The 18,399-nt window shown below is 41.3% G+C and overlaps 1 protein-coding gene across 1 annotated transcript in view; it reads right to left on the reverse strand.

Annotated features, from left to right (window-relative positions):
- Positions 1-18,399, reverse strand: part of SMG6 (SMG6 nonsense mediated mRNA decay factor) — a 228,875-nt gene that overhangs the window by 143,902 nt on the left and 66,574 nt on the right. The window contains exon 10 of the mRNA XM_012653041.1: positions 13,747-13,892. Within this exon, the coding sequence (XP_012508495.1) occupies positions 13,747-13,892 (146 nt within the window). The remainder of the gene's footprint in view (positions 1-13,746; positions 13,893-18,399) is intronic.

Below are 18,399 nucleotides of genomic sequence, written 5' to 3' on the forward strand. Positions count from 1 at the left end.
AAAATAGAATTCCAACACATTAACATTTTGCCAGGCACAATTACTTAGCTACAAGAAAGACACACATTTTTTAAAAAATTAACAATCTGATACTTGACTAGTTCTTAAAAAAATTAACAATCTGTTATTTTCTTTTTTGTTTTATTAAAAAAATTTTTTTTTGTAGAGACAGGGTCTCGCTACATTGTCCAGGCTGGTCTTGTACTCCTGGCTTCAACCAATCCTCCCATCTCGGCCTCCCAAAATGCTGGGACTACAGGTGTGAGCCACCATACCCAGCCACCAATTGGGTATTTTCTTATTTGCCTAAACTCATTTTATACACTCCCAGACCCCAGTAAATCAATCAATCATTATTGATTATACAATTATTATCATTTTTTTAAGAGACAGGGTCTCACTGTGTCACCAGGCTAGAGTGCAGTAGCCCCGATCATAGTTCACTGCAGCCTGGAACTCCTGGGCTCAAAGGATTCTCTTGCCTCAGCCTCCTGAGTGGCTGGGACTACAGGTGTATACCACCACACATGGATAATGATTATGTACCCAATTATGAAGTCAGCCTTAAACACTGCTAGGAATTTGATAAAATGTCTTCCGGTCTCCTGTCCCCATGGATACATACTCCAGTTGAGGAATCTACGCATTTTATGAAGCTCAAATAATTGTATTTTCAGGAATAGCTAAATATTCTCTACTTGGTCTATCAGGTGGTTATTTCTTCTGTAATGAAAGAGGAGTCAGAGAACAAGCAATGTCAAAAGAAAACAAAACAATTGCTAAACCCTCAAAACCAAAAATTTCTTTTGAAATTCAAGTTCAAGAGAGGAAACAGAATTTTCCCTTATGGGAAGAAGAGAAATAGTGGCAAACATACTATGGTGGAAAGGTTTAATTCAACAAACATTTATTAAATGCCTTCTATGCACAAGGTACCAGATGTAGGAACAGGTTTAGAAAGTGATTAATTCGCATAATATAGCAAGTAAAACTTCAAATATCTTTATCATTACAATTTTAAAAAATGCTTCTTATTACTAAAATATTGAGATCATTACAGAAAACCACAAAAATACAAACAAAAGAAAGTTTTAAACACCCATAATTCTACCAGAGAATCATAGTTTTGATGGATAGCCGTCAAAATGCATATATGTATAATACGTATTATTTTACCAAAATGTGATCAATCACAAAGGTCATAACCATGAGGCCACATGACCTTCAGAGAAAAGAGAGATCACATTTTTGGCAGCTGACTTCCCCCTTCTTCCAAGAGTTAACCACCCAGAAAACAGAAAAGTCATGGCCTGATTCTCCATACTGGGCAGGATTTGTCTGTTCCACCCATACACCTCCCTCTGAGCTCCTTAAAGTGAAGAAACTTCAAAAACATCTCATCACCCTCTACCCTCTTTCTGCACATTAACCAGAGCCCAAAAAAGGCAAGTGCTCCAACATACTACACACATAGCAGAAATGCTGCCCTCAGCCATCTTCAACATTGTTTCCACAGCCACATACTAACCAGGGAAAAAGGCCAGAGATTATGAATAACACCTGTATTCAAATGTCTGGCCAAGTTTGGTACCATGAGGTGGTGCTGTGTGGCCCCCTACTCCCTTGCTATTTAGCTCAACAGGTGTTTTAATCCAAGAGCATTTACTCCAAAATAGAGATGTATTTCTCCCTTAACATTCTGTTACAGCACAGACAATTCACTTATTAGTGAAAAATAGGATAACCACAAAAGACAACCATATTCCTTCCCCCTGAAATGGCAAGCCAACAAGACTACTCACCTACATACATACCCATGCCAACCTTTCAAGCCCGAGCCTTTACAGCTGGTGAGTTTTTATGTCAGGTGAGGTGAAAGATTTAACCCTGACAATGCAGTCCATGACAACTCCAACCCTACCTCACCCAAAGTAATATATAAAAATGGGCTGACTCCTGGTTGGGAACTTTTATATCTGATGCAAAAGATAACACGTTCCTCTATGACTTAATTCAGCATGTAGGGCTCTTCACATTTCTGACGACCTGCATAAAATTACCCAACAAACAGTGCTAGAATTCCCTCCAGCTGATAGAAATGAAAATACATTTGCAGAACTAGAAGAAACTTCTCCGGTGGAGACCTTTTTAAGCTTAGGAGCAATGAAAATAGAGAGGAAGAGAATGACATATTTAACTACCTAAAAATTTAAAACTTTTATACATTAAAAAAACCATAAACATAGTAAAAACCATAAACATAGTAAAAACCAAACACAAATAAGAAATCACCAATGAATATAGCAAGGATTTACTATATTTACTATGTGTAAAGCTGAAATAAATTGGTAAGAAAGATAGGCTGGAATATAAAAGTGAGCAGAGAACAAGACTACACAGAACCATAACTGGTTAATAAAACATAAGGGAAAAAATGCCCATTCTCACTAGTAATCAAAGAAATACAATTTAAAACAAGATAGGTTGGAAGACAGTTTGGCAGTTTCTTATAAAACTAAATATATTCTTACCATACGGTCCAGCATTGGTGCTCCTTGGTATTTAACCAAAGAAGCCGAAAACTTATGTCCACACAAAAACCTGCACACGGATGTTGGTAGCAGCTTTATTCATAATTGCCAGTACTTGGAAGCAACCAAGACATCCTTCAATAGGTGAATCGATAAATAAACTGTAGTATATCTAGACAATGGAATATTATTCAGCGCTGAAAAGAAATAAGCTATCAAGTCATGAAAAGACACAGAGGAACTTTAAAAGTGTATTACTAAATGAAAGAAGTCAACCTAAGAAGAATATATATACTATATGATTCCAAATATATGACATTCTGTAAAAAGCAAAACTATAGAGATAATAAAAAGATCAGGGGTTTAAGGAGAGGGAGAGATGAACAGGAAGAGCACAGAGGATTTTTAGGGCAGTGAAACTACTCAGACACTATAATGGTAGACACATGTTATTATACACTGTTAAAACTGATAGTGCATACAATACCAAGAGTAAATCTGAACGTATTCAATTTGAGTGATGATATGTCAATAGAGGTTCATTGACAGTAATAATTGTACCACTCTGGTGTGGGATGTTGATAGCGGAGGAGGTTGTGTGTTTGGGGGGACGGGGGGCACATGAGAATTTTCTGTATATTCTATTCAATTTTGCTGTAAATCTAAAATTGCTCTAAAATATAAAGTCTGTTTTTTATAAGGGACAGGTTTCCTTCTATCATTTATTCAACAAATATATGAAGGCCTATAATGGACCAAAGACTTATAAAAATTTAAAATAGGCTGGGCACGGTAGCTCACACCTGTAATTCCAGCACTCTGGGAGGCTGAGGCAGGAGGATCGCTTGAGGCCAGGAGTTCAAGGTTACAGTGAGCTATGACTGCACGACTGCACTCCAACCTGGGCAACAGAGCAAGACCCTATCTCTTTAAAAAAAAAATATATATATATATAAGCCTGCTGGAAGGTGATGCCTAGATGATTGCTAGGCATCCTCAAATACTGCAGATAAGAGTGTAAGCTGGTATGATTTCTTTTTTTTTTTTTTTTTGAGACAGAGTCTTGCTCTGTCGCCTGGGCTAGAGTGTAGTGGCATCATCATAGCTCACTGCAACTTCAAGTTCCTGGGCTCAAGCAATCCTCCTGCCTCAGCCTCCTAAGTAGCTGGAACTACAGGTGCACACCACCATGCCTGGCTAATTTTTTCTATTTTTTTGTGAAGATGAAGTCTTGCTCTTGCTCAGGCTGGTCTCAAACTCCTGGCCTCAAGCAATCCTCCTGCCTCAGCCTCCCAGAGTGCTAGAATTACAGGTGTGAGCCACCGTGCCTGGCCCTGGTACAACTTCTTAAGAAAGTAACCTAGCATCCTGTATCAAAAATGTTAAAAGACTTCAAATCTCAAAGGACTTCAAACCCCAACAACTGAGCTTCTAAAAATATATTCTAATAAAATAATATGAAACACAGATAAAAGTTTTATGTTTAAAGATGTCAAACACAGCATATTTATAATACTAGAAACCTAGGGGTGAAAATGTCCAAAACCAGGATAATGATTAAATGAATGTTAACATATTCATGAGAACATTATTCATCCATTATAAATGTTTACAAAGAATTTTATAACTCTGAACACAATAAGTGAAAATAGTGGAATCAAGTATTTTATACTTAGCATCTTTTCAACTGTGTAAAAAACCCTTAAATTTTCATACATAATGTAAGAAGGAATGTCATTGCCAGGAAGTTGGTTTCTACTTTCTTATCTTTTTAGCACTCTCAACAAAACCCAAATCGTTAAATCTTTTTTTAAAAATTACTTAATTTACATAAACAGGACAGAGTTGCTCCAGTAAGGTAAGAGTAAAAATATGGTAAATGAGCACAGAGAAGGAGAAATTTAAAAAAGTATTTTGGGGCAGGAAGGATGGAAAGTAAATGATGAAAAGATTTAGGAGATAAGAAAGGACAAACACTTGTGCTGTTCAAGAAATTTTGCTTTCCAGAGCCCCAAAGATATTGACTCCAGGATTAACAGTAAATACTAAAGCACATTAATGTATTTTAATATAGTGTCAGGGTGTAAAATATGCTTTGGAAATCATACTTTCAGGAAAATCACCTTAACAAAAAACAAGGAAAGACAGTCCATGAGCAATAACTCAGTTAATAGATGCCCCTAGCCTTGCCATTCAACCTTCATTGCCCAGAGTAACTTGCTGACAAATTATTCTTTGACTTGAACAAAATTCAACACATGTTTATGGACAACTTACAATGGGCCAGGCACTAATTTAGATGCTCACAATATATCAGTGAATAAAATAGGTCAAAGATCCCGATTGGCAGGGAGCTTACACTCTTACAGAGGAATAGTAGAGGGAGAGAAATAATAAAAATATGCATAATAAGTAAATGATCTAGTATTTAGAAAATAAGTGAACAGGATGAGAAAACCAAGAATGCAGGGTGGAAGTAGAGTATAGCAGTGTTAAATAGGATGGTTGGAATAGGCCTCATGGAGGTAGCATAAAGCAAAGACATATAGGAGGTAAGGTATTCACCAGTCAATGGCTGCAAGCTGAACATTCTGAGAAAACAGCTAATGCCAAAGGCCCAAAGGTGGGAGAATCCCAGCTTATTAGAGGACCTGCAAGAAGGGCAGTGTAGCTGAAGCAAAGTAAGCCAGGGGGTGAAGAGTAGTGAATGTAATCAGAGAGAGGCTTCTCTGACTTCATTCAGAGAAGTGAATGAAGTCAGAGAAGCCTTTCTGGGGGATGGGAGGAGAGGTCCATACAGGAAGGCCTTGTAAATACTGTGGCTTTTACTGAGGGAAATGAGAAGCCAGTGGAACAGACTCTGTGTGTGTGTATGTGTGTGTGTGTGTGTGTGTTCTGAAAAGAGGAGAGGGAGGCAGGGGGAACAAGAAAGACCACTTAGGAGTTTCACGACTTTCTGGACTACCTTTCTTTGCATGTTTAAAAAGAATTTTTATCTACAAGGAGTATTCGGGGCCATGGTTGCAAAGAGGGTTTTTCTCTTCCAATGAGGAATTTTGAAGAATGTCTCCAGGGCCTACAATTGTGTCCTTAGCAGGCATCTCAAAAATAATGATTACCAAACATTTCCCTCTGTTCACTGCCCTGACATGAGTTCTGGGCATCACCCTCTCTCAGGGGAGAGGTGAAAAGAGGTTATGCAGAACAGACAATGATAACAGGATGACGTCACAGGTGTGCCTCAGAGAAGCCCCCAGTGAGTTCGGCTCATAACCACTCTACAGTGATTTACTCTATGCTGCCAACGCCAGCTGGAGAAGAGATGAAGAAAGCTGACACAGCCATAATCCCTGGGCAGGCACTGTAAGATCTTTCTCCCTCCAGTCTCCTGCCAGCCCCTCCCCTCTTTCAACCACTGATCCTTGCCTCAGAAGCCAAAGTGTGAACAGCACGTGTCCGGATTTCAGAAACCTGCCCAGCAGTTGGAAATTCCCTGCAGCGTGTCAATTGCTGCATCTGCTGTTGGCACTTAGGGGAAGGGATCACACGGACATTTTCTGAACATCGCCTTCAAGATGGGAGTCTTATATGTGAAGAGGGGACTAAACAAGCCAGAACACTCCAATTACAGTAAATACATTCCTAAATATGTGACAATCTGCCTTCTGAAAAGGAAACTGAGACATACAAGCAAACCAAACAGCTCTAAGAACAGCAGTAGTCAAGAACAAAAGCACAGAGTACCCTGACTAATGGAAAGGATTTTATGGGCCAACAGGGTTCACCAGATATGTAATGCAATGTAGCTGAAACAAGAGAGTACTCTTCTCCAGATCTCTAGCTCACACCCTCTTGGCAATAAATGGCTCCTATCACTTCAGCTGCAGCTTCCCCTTCCCCTCCCCACTCCTTTTACCTTTCTTCCCCACCCAATTAGCCCTCTGAGTTAAGTATTCTCTACATGGAACACCTTCTGGTAAAATAAAAAAATGTAAGCCCAATAACACATTGTGCCACAAGACTAGGCTATAAATGGGTAGAAGCTGGAAAAGGAATTAATTTTTAGAAGAGCAACCTACATGCCCTTGCCACCTGGATATAGATGCCCTGCCTGGTCACTGGTCATGCTGCTCACAGGCAGAGCTAAAAAAAAAAAAGCTTGAGTCTGATGATAAAAATAAAAAAGGAATCACGACATTTCCACTAGTAATATGACAGGCAGACTAGAAACCTAGATCCACTCTCCAAATGAAATAACTAATTATCCTGGAAAAGGAATTTAAAAAAATTTTTTTTTAGAAAACATTCATGAGCTAGTAAAATAAAAGAGAATCCTCTGGTCAGGGATTGAGTAAAGATGGGAAACTAGAGAGGTAATTGTGGCAATATAGCCAGCCTTTACCCTAGAAACATTTACTACTTAATAAACTTGAGCTTTGGTTTCCACGGCTTCATGGGGTACAGCCAACATAAGAGGTAGCCCAAGATCTTTGTGATAAAGCTGGGACCCCACAAGGGTATATCCAAAGTATGCCATTTCAGATTATATAGTCTCTAAAATAACTGTGTTTAATATATTTTAGAGAAATAAAAGATAAGCTCACAAATATGTTCAGAAAACAAGAAAACTGTAAAGAAAGTCAAAGCAGATTTGATTTTTAAAAAACCCCAGAATATCTGGAAATAAAATATATTACAAATAATCCCTCCCCAGCCTTCCCTACAAGCAGATGCAGCAGCTCCTCTGTCTTGCTTTTTCTTATTCCCACTCACCCATTACCCTTATTTTTTTTCCTTCCCCTGATCAAGGAAAAAAAAACTAAATGGGACATATTTAATAGCAGATTAGATATAGCTAAGGAAAGGTTCAATGAACTGAAAGACAGAGTTAAGGAAATTATTTGGAATGCAGCACAGAAAAATAAAAAAGAGGTTTTAAGAAGACATCAAAGACAAAGTAAGTCTAACCTATGCCTATGTTTTTGCTGTTGTTGTCATCACTGGTCACACAATTGAAAACTACAATTCTTGGCCAGGCATGGTGGCTCACGCCTGTAATCCTAGCACTCTGGAAGGCGGAGGAGCAAGGATCACTTGAGGTCAGGAGTTCGAGATCAGCCTGAGCAAGAGGAGCAAGACCCCATCTCTACTAAAGATAGAAAAATTAGCTGGGCATGGTGGCGTGCGCCTGTAGTCCCAGCTACTTGGGAGGCTGAGGCAGGAGAATCGCTTGAGCCCAGGAGTTTGAGGTTGCTGTGAGCTATGATGATGCCACCGCACTCTAGCCCAGGTGACAGAGTGAGATTCCGTCTCAAAAAAAAAGAAAAAAAAAGAAAACTACAATTCTTCCCCAGATCAATATTTGTTGGTTATGGTCTGCGTGTGGTGGCTCATTCCTGTAATCCCAGTGCTTTGGGAAGCAAAGGCGGGAGGACTGCTTGAGACCAGGAGCTCAAGACCAGCCTGGGCAACACAGCAAGACCCCATCTCTACAAAAAATAGAAAAATCAGCCAAGTGTGACAGCATGCGCCTGTAGTCCCAGCTACTTGGCAAGAATATCACTTGAGCCTAGAAGTTTGAGGTTGCAGTAAACTATGATTGCACCACTGTACTCCAGCTTAAGTAACAGAGTAAAACACTGTCTCTTAATAAAAAAAAAAGTTGGTTAGGGTCCAAAGTGCAAACCACTCCACAACACACTCGTATTCCTGGTATATTCAATACATAGTATGTATCTGGCCTGAACTCCACCCCTACCCCGAGCTATACATTTAGAATTTTACTCCTCAGGAAAGTTTAAAAAGAGCTTAGAAAAGGTAGCTAAAAGACCTGCTACCAAAATTCCCCCAAATAATGTTTCTTCTTCAGAATAACTCCATCCGAGGGCAAAAAAATCAAATTGAGAAGCTAGAAAATGGCAACAGAAATAAAATATATAGCTCATATTAACCACTGGGAAACAGTGGGATGTTGCACTTCTACACTCTACACAAAAGCAACCATGGACACCAAACCGCATTGCTAACTGGGGCAAAAACAAAGACCATTTCTTCAACTGATATGATAAGAAGATTAATATTATTGATATGACTGAATTTTCTCATTTCCTTAGCCTTTCATAACTGTTTCTCCTTCCCTAGCCTAAAATAACATATTCATTCAGAAAACAACAACCCTGGAACTTAACAGCTGGAAAGACAGGTAGGTTCCCTGACACACTCACTCCTTTTAACTTTTTCTTCTTTTCCAGGGAACTACAGCTAGATCTATAAGTAGAGACTGTCTTAGAAATAGAAATCTGTACTAAGTAGCCTGTTGATAGTTGTATCTCCTCCATAGGAACAGACGGCAAAGCTTAAGGATGCATCCTCCTCTGGCCTATCTTCTAAAGCCTGACTCATTCTGACCTTTGAATCTACTTCTCACAAAATTCACTGGCCAGGCTGGTTCTCTCTTTGTTAATTTATTCTAACCTGAGTTGTTCTGAAAAATGAAGGTCAGGTAGCACTGATTACCTGTAGAAATTTACCCATGGATCTCTGGGGAAAAAAGCCCAAGAGTTTCTACCACCAGAGAAGGAGGAATGAAAGGGATAGTTTACACAACTAAACTCAAGCCTAACCCCTTATGAAAGGTGGATTTCCTGTACAACTGTTCTGACAAGTGGAGGATTAGGCACTTCATACATGTGCTCAGATAAGAGACTCAGAAGTGAATTGCCACAGGGGAGCAAACAGCTTTTCTGAAGGTCTCTAAGACTGCTGTATACTGGAAGACAAAAAAATTTTGATTGTGAACTGAGCTCAATTAGAGTCAACTCCCAACACAACAATGGCATGAAGCACCCCACACCTACAGGTTAAAGCTTTATCAGTCCCATATAGACAGCAGTAGCTCTATTCCTCTGGAGACTCACATGTGGCACTCCCTTTATCTCCTGTAATTCAGGATTACTCACATCACAAAAGGAAGCATAAATGATAATGAAAGAAATGCCAGTCTAGCTCTACCTCAATCCCAGGCCCTAAATATTCCCTAAGAGCAGGCAACACCAACAGCACACATAAGAAGTGTCTCTTGGGTGCCCTCTTGCTGTCACCAGGGCTTTTCTGCAAAGCTGAAATGGAGGTATACTCTACGAAACTGGCAGAAAACGAAAACAGCAGAAAAAAGAGGGGGCCAGGGCACAGAAAAGGGAAGTTATTTCAGTGGTGGCCAATGAGTAACATCCAATGATTTATAGGAGGTATAATCCAATAATACAGTAAAATAAAACAGTGTGTGCCTGAGATGGTTTTGATTCCAAGAATTATAAAACATATTTTTTAAAAAGAGAGAATAAGAGGGGGAGAGAAAATGGAAGAGGAGGGGGGGAGAAGGCCAGATTGGAGCAAATTTGGCACAGATGGGGGATGCAATGGAGTTTTAGTGCTGCCCCTACCACAAATGTTGCTTCAATTTTTCCTCTTCAAGAAACGTGTTTTATTTCCTTAAATTACAGAATTTTTAAAAAATTAAAATTCTTGGAGTGCTTGTGGTTTAGATCAACAGCTCATCCTCCAGAATCACATCAGCCAATCAGATGGCTCCTGAAGTGTTAAATACTGAGGCATGTAGAGAAGGCCCTTTCTCCCTTTAGGCTCAGGAATGCCTTAGAGAGATTACCAATTGTGACATCACTCTGGGAACCACCTATCTCACCACCAGCTTTGGACATGAGCCAGGTAAGGAACACACAGCTCAATGAGAACTGGCTTTCCCAGAACTGTGGCCTTTCTTGCCCATGCACTGAACAAATACCAAGTGCCTAATAAATACCAGGCACTATGCCAGGGTCCCCAGATATCCCTTGTCCCATCCCTCAAATTTATCTCTCCCCAAACACCTCAGTGTGGAGTATTAGGATTCTAGACTTTCTGTAGTCCCACTGAAGTAGGATTTTGCATAGGGCCCATGTGAGAGGAGGAGATAAAGGTCTCCTCACCAATATGCCTGAACCCATGAGTTTTAAGATCACTGCTGAGGCCTGAAAGTTTAGCGGGCTAAATAATGTGGCATAACTCAATCTATTTCTCCCCATGGGAAACAGGGAAAATCTGATCTCACAGCCTCTGCATCCATGAGCAAAGGGAGAGAAAACCACAACCTAGGAAAAGGGGAAAGATATCATTCTCTCACCATCATCTAAGCTTTTCCTTCTATTTTGCCTTCTGCAGTGTCTAAAGCTTTTGGCAAGTTTGAAAAGTAATCAAACTAAAGTGTTAGTAACAATATGATTTCCATCTCTAAACTACTGATATTGTGAGAAGAGGATAGTTATACAAGGGTAGCACTGAACAACAACAAAAAAAATGATGCATAACAGCATTAGAGGCATCAGCAAAGAACACACTTTTTAAGTAAGGATGTCTCTCTTGTTCTCTGAATCATACTCCTTAGGTACTTCATCTGTGGGAAAGGCTCAGGTACAGATTGAGAGGATTTGGACTGCTTTGTGGGCCATAAGATCACCTCTGCTTCAGGCTGGAATGCTCCTTCTCCACAGAGTCCAGGAACTGACAAATACAAACACCCACCCAGAAGGACACGTCCAAGAAGGAATAGAAAGAAAAATGATGGCGCAGATGTTCTGTAACTTGCAGTGATTGCCAAATCACCACAGACCCCAAGCACCTGGGAGGGCCAGGCAGCATCAGGCCCTCGTTTCCTGGTTTCAGGCAGCCAGGGACCCACGGCCAGGTGGTGACTCTGACAGCATGCAGACTGGCCTGGAGAGAACCTTTAGAAGGGCACAGGCTGACGGGACTTGAGGACTGAACATGCAGGGCTGATTTATCACTTCCTTACTCATAAAAATGTGATTCAAACTGCTGCTGATTAGTGAAGGATTTAAATCTTTACCCTCTCCCCAACCCCCTTCCCTCTCCACCCCCGGCACAGATGCTGCTTCTCAGCCACAACACCCGCTTCTTGCCACTGTCCATGCAAGCACAGCACAGGGGCCCAGAGAAGATGACTCATGTGCTGGGAAATGGAAAAGTGCATCTTCCCACCAACCAGCCCTGCTGAGTGCTCTGCTCACCCCTCTCCCAATGGCAGCCCACACAGTGGGGTCTGGATGGCCGCCTCAGCTGCACACCGGGTACTTGGCAGCACGTCCACAGAGCTCTCTGTCCTAGCTGAGTGTTATATCCTGTGGCCTGGGCCGTTTTTCCCTGAAACACCCTGGAGCCTCTGACTATTTCGGCTTATAGTCTTCTTGGCCCCAACTGCCTCACATGGAGGTAAGACTCAGGACAAGGTCAGTAATGAGAAGTAGGGTCTCAAGTACTGGCTTTTACATGTCTTTCCTGGCAAGAGGGTCCTCATTATAACCAATCATGGAAGACTCCTAGAAAAAGCACCTTGGCATCAAATGGGGAAATGACTCTTTCTTTCTTTCTCTGTACTCACCATCTCACCTTCCTTTCACCCATATTTTCTTAACCTTTACTTAACAGGTATAAGAAAAGGTAGCCTATGAAAAGGCCAAGGCATTCCTTTTCATGAAGCAAAAGCTGCTAAAAGCAGATGCTTCATAGGTAAGAGCTGTAGGTCCTTCATATTTACATCTACAGAAGCTACAGGCCATTTGATGCCAGAAAAATACCTTGTCAGAAGCTGCAGCTCTATGACAGGCAGCTCACTGAACTCTGGGTTGTTTTTAGTGGGAGGCAGGAAAATGAACAGGAGGGCCCGTTTCCAGAGTCCAGAGAGCTTCCTACTTGACAGCAGAATGTCCCTCCCCTTTGGACTTCACATCCTCACCAGCATAGCACTTTACAAACTTTATTTCCTCTTTCATGGAAGCCAGTGCTGCCTCTTAGGACTCCATGCTTCCTCAGAGCCATTTAACCAAATAGCCATCTCAAGAATAATCAACCGAGTTCAAAAAGGCCCCTAAGTCTCTGCATCTTGCCTTCTGCTAGGAATTCTAAATGCTGTAGCAGCCAGCATGAGAGGAGGAAATCCTCTAGGATTCAGATCCTAGAAGACTGAAAACAGGTCCAGGAGAGAACAGTGCAGAGTCCCAGGAGAAGCCACGTTTCAAGGGAAAGCATGGCACACTCACTCATCAAGGAAGAAAGTCCCCTACCACCAGCAAGCTGATGCACAATCCTCAAGTACAAATGGGAAGGGAAATTAACTTCAGGGTAAGAGAAAGCACTAAGAAAAGGTGCAACCAGAGAACCAGCGACACTCTGTCCAGAAACACCAGATTTGTTTTACAGCAGAGTCTCTATGGGGCAATTCCCACTTCCTGGCATTTCAGATAATATCCTTCTTGCCCTGAGACCAAACACTCTCTGTCAATGCTCTGAAATGATTCCTTGGCAGCATGGACCAAATTTCCCTTGCAAACAAACACAGCAAATAATGTTGCCCCCATGCTACATATTCTATCAAGTCAAACCACATCATCCTTCCCTAAGTGGGGCAGAGGGAAGGGAAGGGATCCTGGTAACATTCTTGGACTCTGATCTGGTCATCGGAACATTTAAAAACCCTGCCAATCTGCCCTTCCCCCCTCTATTCCCCTCCACCAAAAAACCCCAAAGGGTGTTCAGAAAAACATTTCAGAGTGCACACCAGTATAATAGCCAAATTCAGGGCCTGGTGGCTTTTGTGCTTCCAGATTTGAATCACCAACGCTCATCAATTCTCTGTTCTTACTCCCTGGCAGGCTCCCACAAGGGATATCCCATAGGGAACTAGACTTTTCCATATTGAACAAACAGGGTACATGAGTCCTGAAACAGCTATTCCCAATCCCTGCCAAGCGTATGGTCTCTGCAATGAAACATTTCAGCAATGCCTCTCCCTTGGGAGAGGCTCTGGGTCTGCAGCCTCCAAGAGGCCTTCCTGCTGCCTTTACCATGGCCAGATGTGCAACAGCATCTCTGCATTTGCAAATTAAGCTCTATACCCATGATTCCCTCCTTCCATCCCACCCAAGCACTAAAGAGTCATTTATATTTCAGAGAGTAAACTCAGTATCATCTGAGAGGCAATGCTGAGGAGGGTAGTGTGTGTGTCTGTGTGTATGTGTGTGTGTGTTTGTGTGTGTGTGTGTGTGTTGCAGGAGGTGGAGTGAGGTGGGGGTAGTGGTATTTGTAGCACAGAAAAGAAGCTAAATTAATCTCTGTCTAAATGAAGAAACTGGATGTTCTTTACCTTTTAACTGGGAGTTGTGCACAGCAAACATGTTGATGGTCATAAGCTGCAGCATGCGGGTACTTCCAATAGGAGAGGGGCTATGCTGCAGCAACACCTGGAACTCCTTGAGGACCTTCTCAACCACTGCAGGGAATGTCTCCATCCTGTAGATGCGGAGAGCCCATCAATGAAGCACAGGCCCAAAAGCATTTGGTGTACACACCCCCCTACACACACACACACACACACACACACACACACACACACACACACATATGCTCTCGCTCACGCTCTCTCTCTCTCTCTCTCTCTCAAAGCAGACAACCAATGGCTAGGACATTTCTTTGCTATTTTCACAAACCTTCCTGGTATCCTGCAATTTTTGAACATATTTGAGAGAAAGGAGTAAAGTTTTCAGGGTTCAGAGATGGAAACAACTCAATGTTTGGATAAATCACTGTGATTTATTATCCATTGGTATGCTATTTCCTAACCCCTGGCAATAACTGGATTCAAGCTGATATCAAAGTTTCTCTCTGAAACCATCAGTTTTTCTAAATAGTGAACAAATTTCCTTTAAGCTCTAAAACTTACATAGTCCCCAAACTCTTTGGTATGAAACTATATTCTATAAAAACAGTTGCATGAATCTAAAGATTTTTCACTAAAGGGTTTTGTTTTTTTTTTTTTTTTCCAGGAAAGTAGACCAGTTCTGCTGTTATCTTCTTAGGTATTACTACACTAATTGTTTCATCTAAGAATCCCAAATTTCCCCTTGAAGAATCACTAAACCTAGGGCCCCCATGATCTGTTTCCGTCTTTCCTGTGTTACTGTCCTCCTCCCTCTCAAAAGCATCTGCTCATCAGGGTCTGTATGTTTTCAGGCCAGTAGAAATATAATGCCCTGGCCAACTGCCACTCCTAATACAGGAAGAGCCTGTAATGTAGGGAGGCAGAAATTCAGCCAGTGACCTAGGGCTCCTAAGGAAAGGTCATTCGAAGCACTGCTTGCCAAATGTGGCCACTGGATCCCAAACAGTGGTGCATGCCTGGAGCTCCTTTGGCAATATGAACAAACCACAGCTGAAGTCCTCTGAAATAAAAAGCAAGTTCCAACTTGGTGCTAGAGAGAGGAACCAGGCACATGAGCCACAGGGCCATGCTAAACAATTCATGGTCAGTAAAGTATCTTTTATCCACCCCTCAGGCCCCCAAACAAATACACTAGCTTAAGGCACACTTGAGGGGTGGGAGCAGCTCTAGGCTGGACTAATAAAATAGCTTCTGGAAAGCCACATGGAAGGTAATCCTCCTCAAAAGACACAAAACAGGCTGGGAGTGGTGGCTCACACCTAGCATTTTAGGAGGCCTAGGAGGCCGAGAAAGGAGGATCACTTGAGCCCAGGAGCTTGAGACCAGCCTGGGCAATAGCGAGACTCTGTTTCTCCAAAAAATAGAAAAATTAGCCAGGCGTGGTGGTGCGTGCCTGTAGTTCCAGCTACTTGGGAGGTTAAGGCAGGAGGATCGCCCGAGCCCAGGAGCTTGAGGTTGCAGTGAGCTATGATGATGCCACTGCACTCCAGCCCAGGCAAGAGAGTAAGACCCTGTCTCAAAAAAGAAAGATACAAAACAGTTTCAAGTCCTAGAGAAAGGTGCTTCTAGTTTCACCCGAACCTTGGCCCTTCCCCAGTGAGTAGTCTCCAGATTAGAAAACTCCAGAGTTTTCTGGAATCTTGGCAATCTTCATTCCTTGCTCTTGGATGGCAACTCCTATTACTGACCCTCTGGTGCCCAGAAGTCACACCACAGCTATGGGTCAATTACAGTTTACATTCCAGTTCCCTTCTCTGCTAAGCTGTCCTCATTTTCATTGGCACAAAACATGCCATGCATTTGCTTTTTCCCCCCACATGCCATTTCAAGTGCCCCCACCAAAAACAAAACAAAACAAAACTCTTTTTTTTCCTCTAAAAAGTTTCAGAGCCGTTAAAACTCTTGGTAGATTTGGAATGGCAGAGAGTGATATGTTTGGGGCTGGACTGGATCCATTTTTCCCCATGGGCTATAACAAAGATTTCATTTTAAATCCTGACACTGTGCAGTACTCTTTCTGGTCGGAGGTGGGGAGGGGGGCTAGCACTTCTCATTACGAGAATAGCAGAGTTCACTCTGCTTGAAAAGCAGCCACGCTGGGCAAGTTTCAGAGCCATGTGTCTCCGTGTTGAAAGGCAGTAGAGAGCCAGCACAGAACGACAGGACAGAATTATCACGTGGGACAGTCTTGCTTCGAAGCTGTGTCTGAGGTAGCCTCTTCCCTGGGGTAGGAATTGAAACAAATTCATTAACACTTTCTAGGTTAGACTGAAATCTTGAATGACCACCAGGCCAAAAGTCCACATTTTCTTTTTGAAAAAGTTTTTAAAAATCCTCCCTTTGCCTTTCAACCAGTTCAACGTGATTAAAAGAAAGAACAAAAAAATCGAATGCATAAGGATATAAGTTAGAGTAACTTCAAATGTGAAGGAAGGCAGATATGAGGGAAGGTGGATCTACTCAGACAAAATCAGCATTGTTAAATAATAACTGAGAGAAGCACAGATAAGAGTCCTCCTCTGGGCTCAATAACAAGGTTTCTGGTTCCCAGTTTTATAACTAAAATGCGGTCTGATCCTGGCCCTGTAAGTAGTTTTATGTCTTCTCTTTGAGAAATAATCTTTGCTCCACCCCATATTATACTTACATATGGACACATAAGTATGTAAATGCAGTAAAAAGATTTGGAAGAATACATAATCTGATGTCTAGTATTATCCCTTTGGAGGGCAGAGGAGTTGGGGGAGAGTTAAAGGAAATTTTAGCCTTACCTTTAACAATATGCTTGTATAAGGATTTCTAGATATTACTTATGTAATAATTATAAAATTTTGGCCAAGAAGAAGAAACAGCAGTAGTAATAGCAATAGAGTAGGAAGAGGAAAAAAAGAGAACAGCAAAAAATTGGAAGCAACCTAAAATGCCCAACAATAGATGGTTAAGATGGCACATCCATACAATTGAATACTATTTTTTAAAGCTGCATTACATTTTTTAATCATGTGGGAAAAAATTCAATGTATACCAAATGATCCCTTTCTTACACATTTGTAAAAAAAAATAAAGTGTGTCTGTGATATATAGAAAAAAAAGACTGAAAAAATATACACCAAATATTAATGGTGGATAGATACCTCTGGGTAGTAAGAATATGGGTAATTTTTTATTTCTTCTTCTTTGCTGAGTGATTTAAATATTTTACAATGAGCACTGTATAGTAAGAAAAAGGTTCCACCGTAATGAATATTTCTTACTTTTGTATTTAAAAACATTTGCTAATTTTAAATACAAATCAAGACACAAACATTATATTTTTAAAAATTCAAAGTTCAAAATAAATGTATCAGTCTTTGAGTTCCAAGAGACTTTGAAGCTATGCAAAAAGCATGACTAGGCAAGCAAGTAAAAACTGAAGTGGTAACTTTAACCATGGCAATAATGGGCAGCAAAATTATTCTACTTGTCACAAATTAAGAGTCTGTAGGCTGCTGGCTTCCCAGCCTCTCTCAGTGGAGTCCAAGGGCAGGTCTGATCTGCCTCTCCCCAGGAAAGCATCTGTCTGTCAGGAGCCATACAGCACCCCTGACTGATTCTTCTCCCTGAGTCTGAAAGGACTCTGTCCTTATTCTTTAAAACCTAAGAAGACACAATCACTTTCAGGATGTGTTTTACTGACTTAAGCAGCCACTTTGCGAACTATTCTCTAGAGACACCTTGTCTCATTTGAATGGCAGTTTCAAGAAACTAATCTTTCAGACAACACTGGGACCCAGACCCAGGAGTGACTCAGATAGTGACTAACGGGGCAGGACTCAACCCCTCAATGCTAAGAGACACAGCTGAGCTAGACAACATTCTCTGCAGAAAAGAATCAGGCTCCTAACTTTTCTCAACTTTTTAATTTTTAAAAACTGAGCAAGATAGGAACAACCCAGGAGCAAAAAAAACAACACACACACACACACACACACACACACACAACCACAAAACCCCAAAAACTAACCAAAAAACTAAGCTTTGTGACAAGGTAGAGATGAGGGGAAAAAAATCATAGTGCTTTAGAACATAAAGACTAGAATGGACCTCAGAGATCATCTATTTAAACCACTGATAAGGAAACTGAAGCCCACAGAAGCTTTGACTCGTTTACTCCTGAGGACAACTAACTAATAAGTGGTGAAAACAAACTCTTTGGCACTTGACTTTATCTGAAGGTCTGAACCGCTTGTCAGCTGATGCTGAGAGTAAGAAGACTTGTCTTGCACACAGTAGGCATTCAAGTATATACTGATGCAATGTGGAGCACAGGCAGAGAGAAGACCAAGCCTAGAAGAGCAGTGTCACGGCTTTTCTCAAAAGGCAGGCGGACAGTGATGTGCCTTCAGCAGCTCCCCATTACAATCTCCTCACTCTTAATTCATTTTCAACGCCTCCCACATTTCACATCTTCTTGGTAATTAGGCAACAGTCCATGATTTCGTGTGTGGCTTGGGCTCAGCGCTTTTCTAGTCTTACAGACTTCTATAGTTCTTTTTTCCCCAACGTTATTGCTGTTTCTGCCTTTTGGAATAAATATGA

The sequence above is a fragment of the Propithecus coquereli genome, unplaced genomic scaffold (assembly GCF_000956105.1).
Source record: "Propithecus coquereli isolate 6110/MARCELLA unplaced genomic scaffold, Pcoq_1.0 Scaffold409, whole genome shotgun sequence".
NCBI classification, from domain to species: Eukaryota; Metazoa; Chordata; class Mammalia; order Primates; family Indriidae; genus Propithecus; species Propithecus coquereli.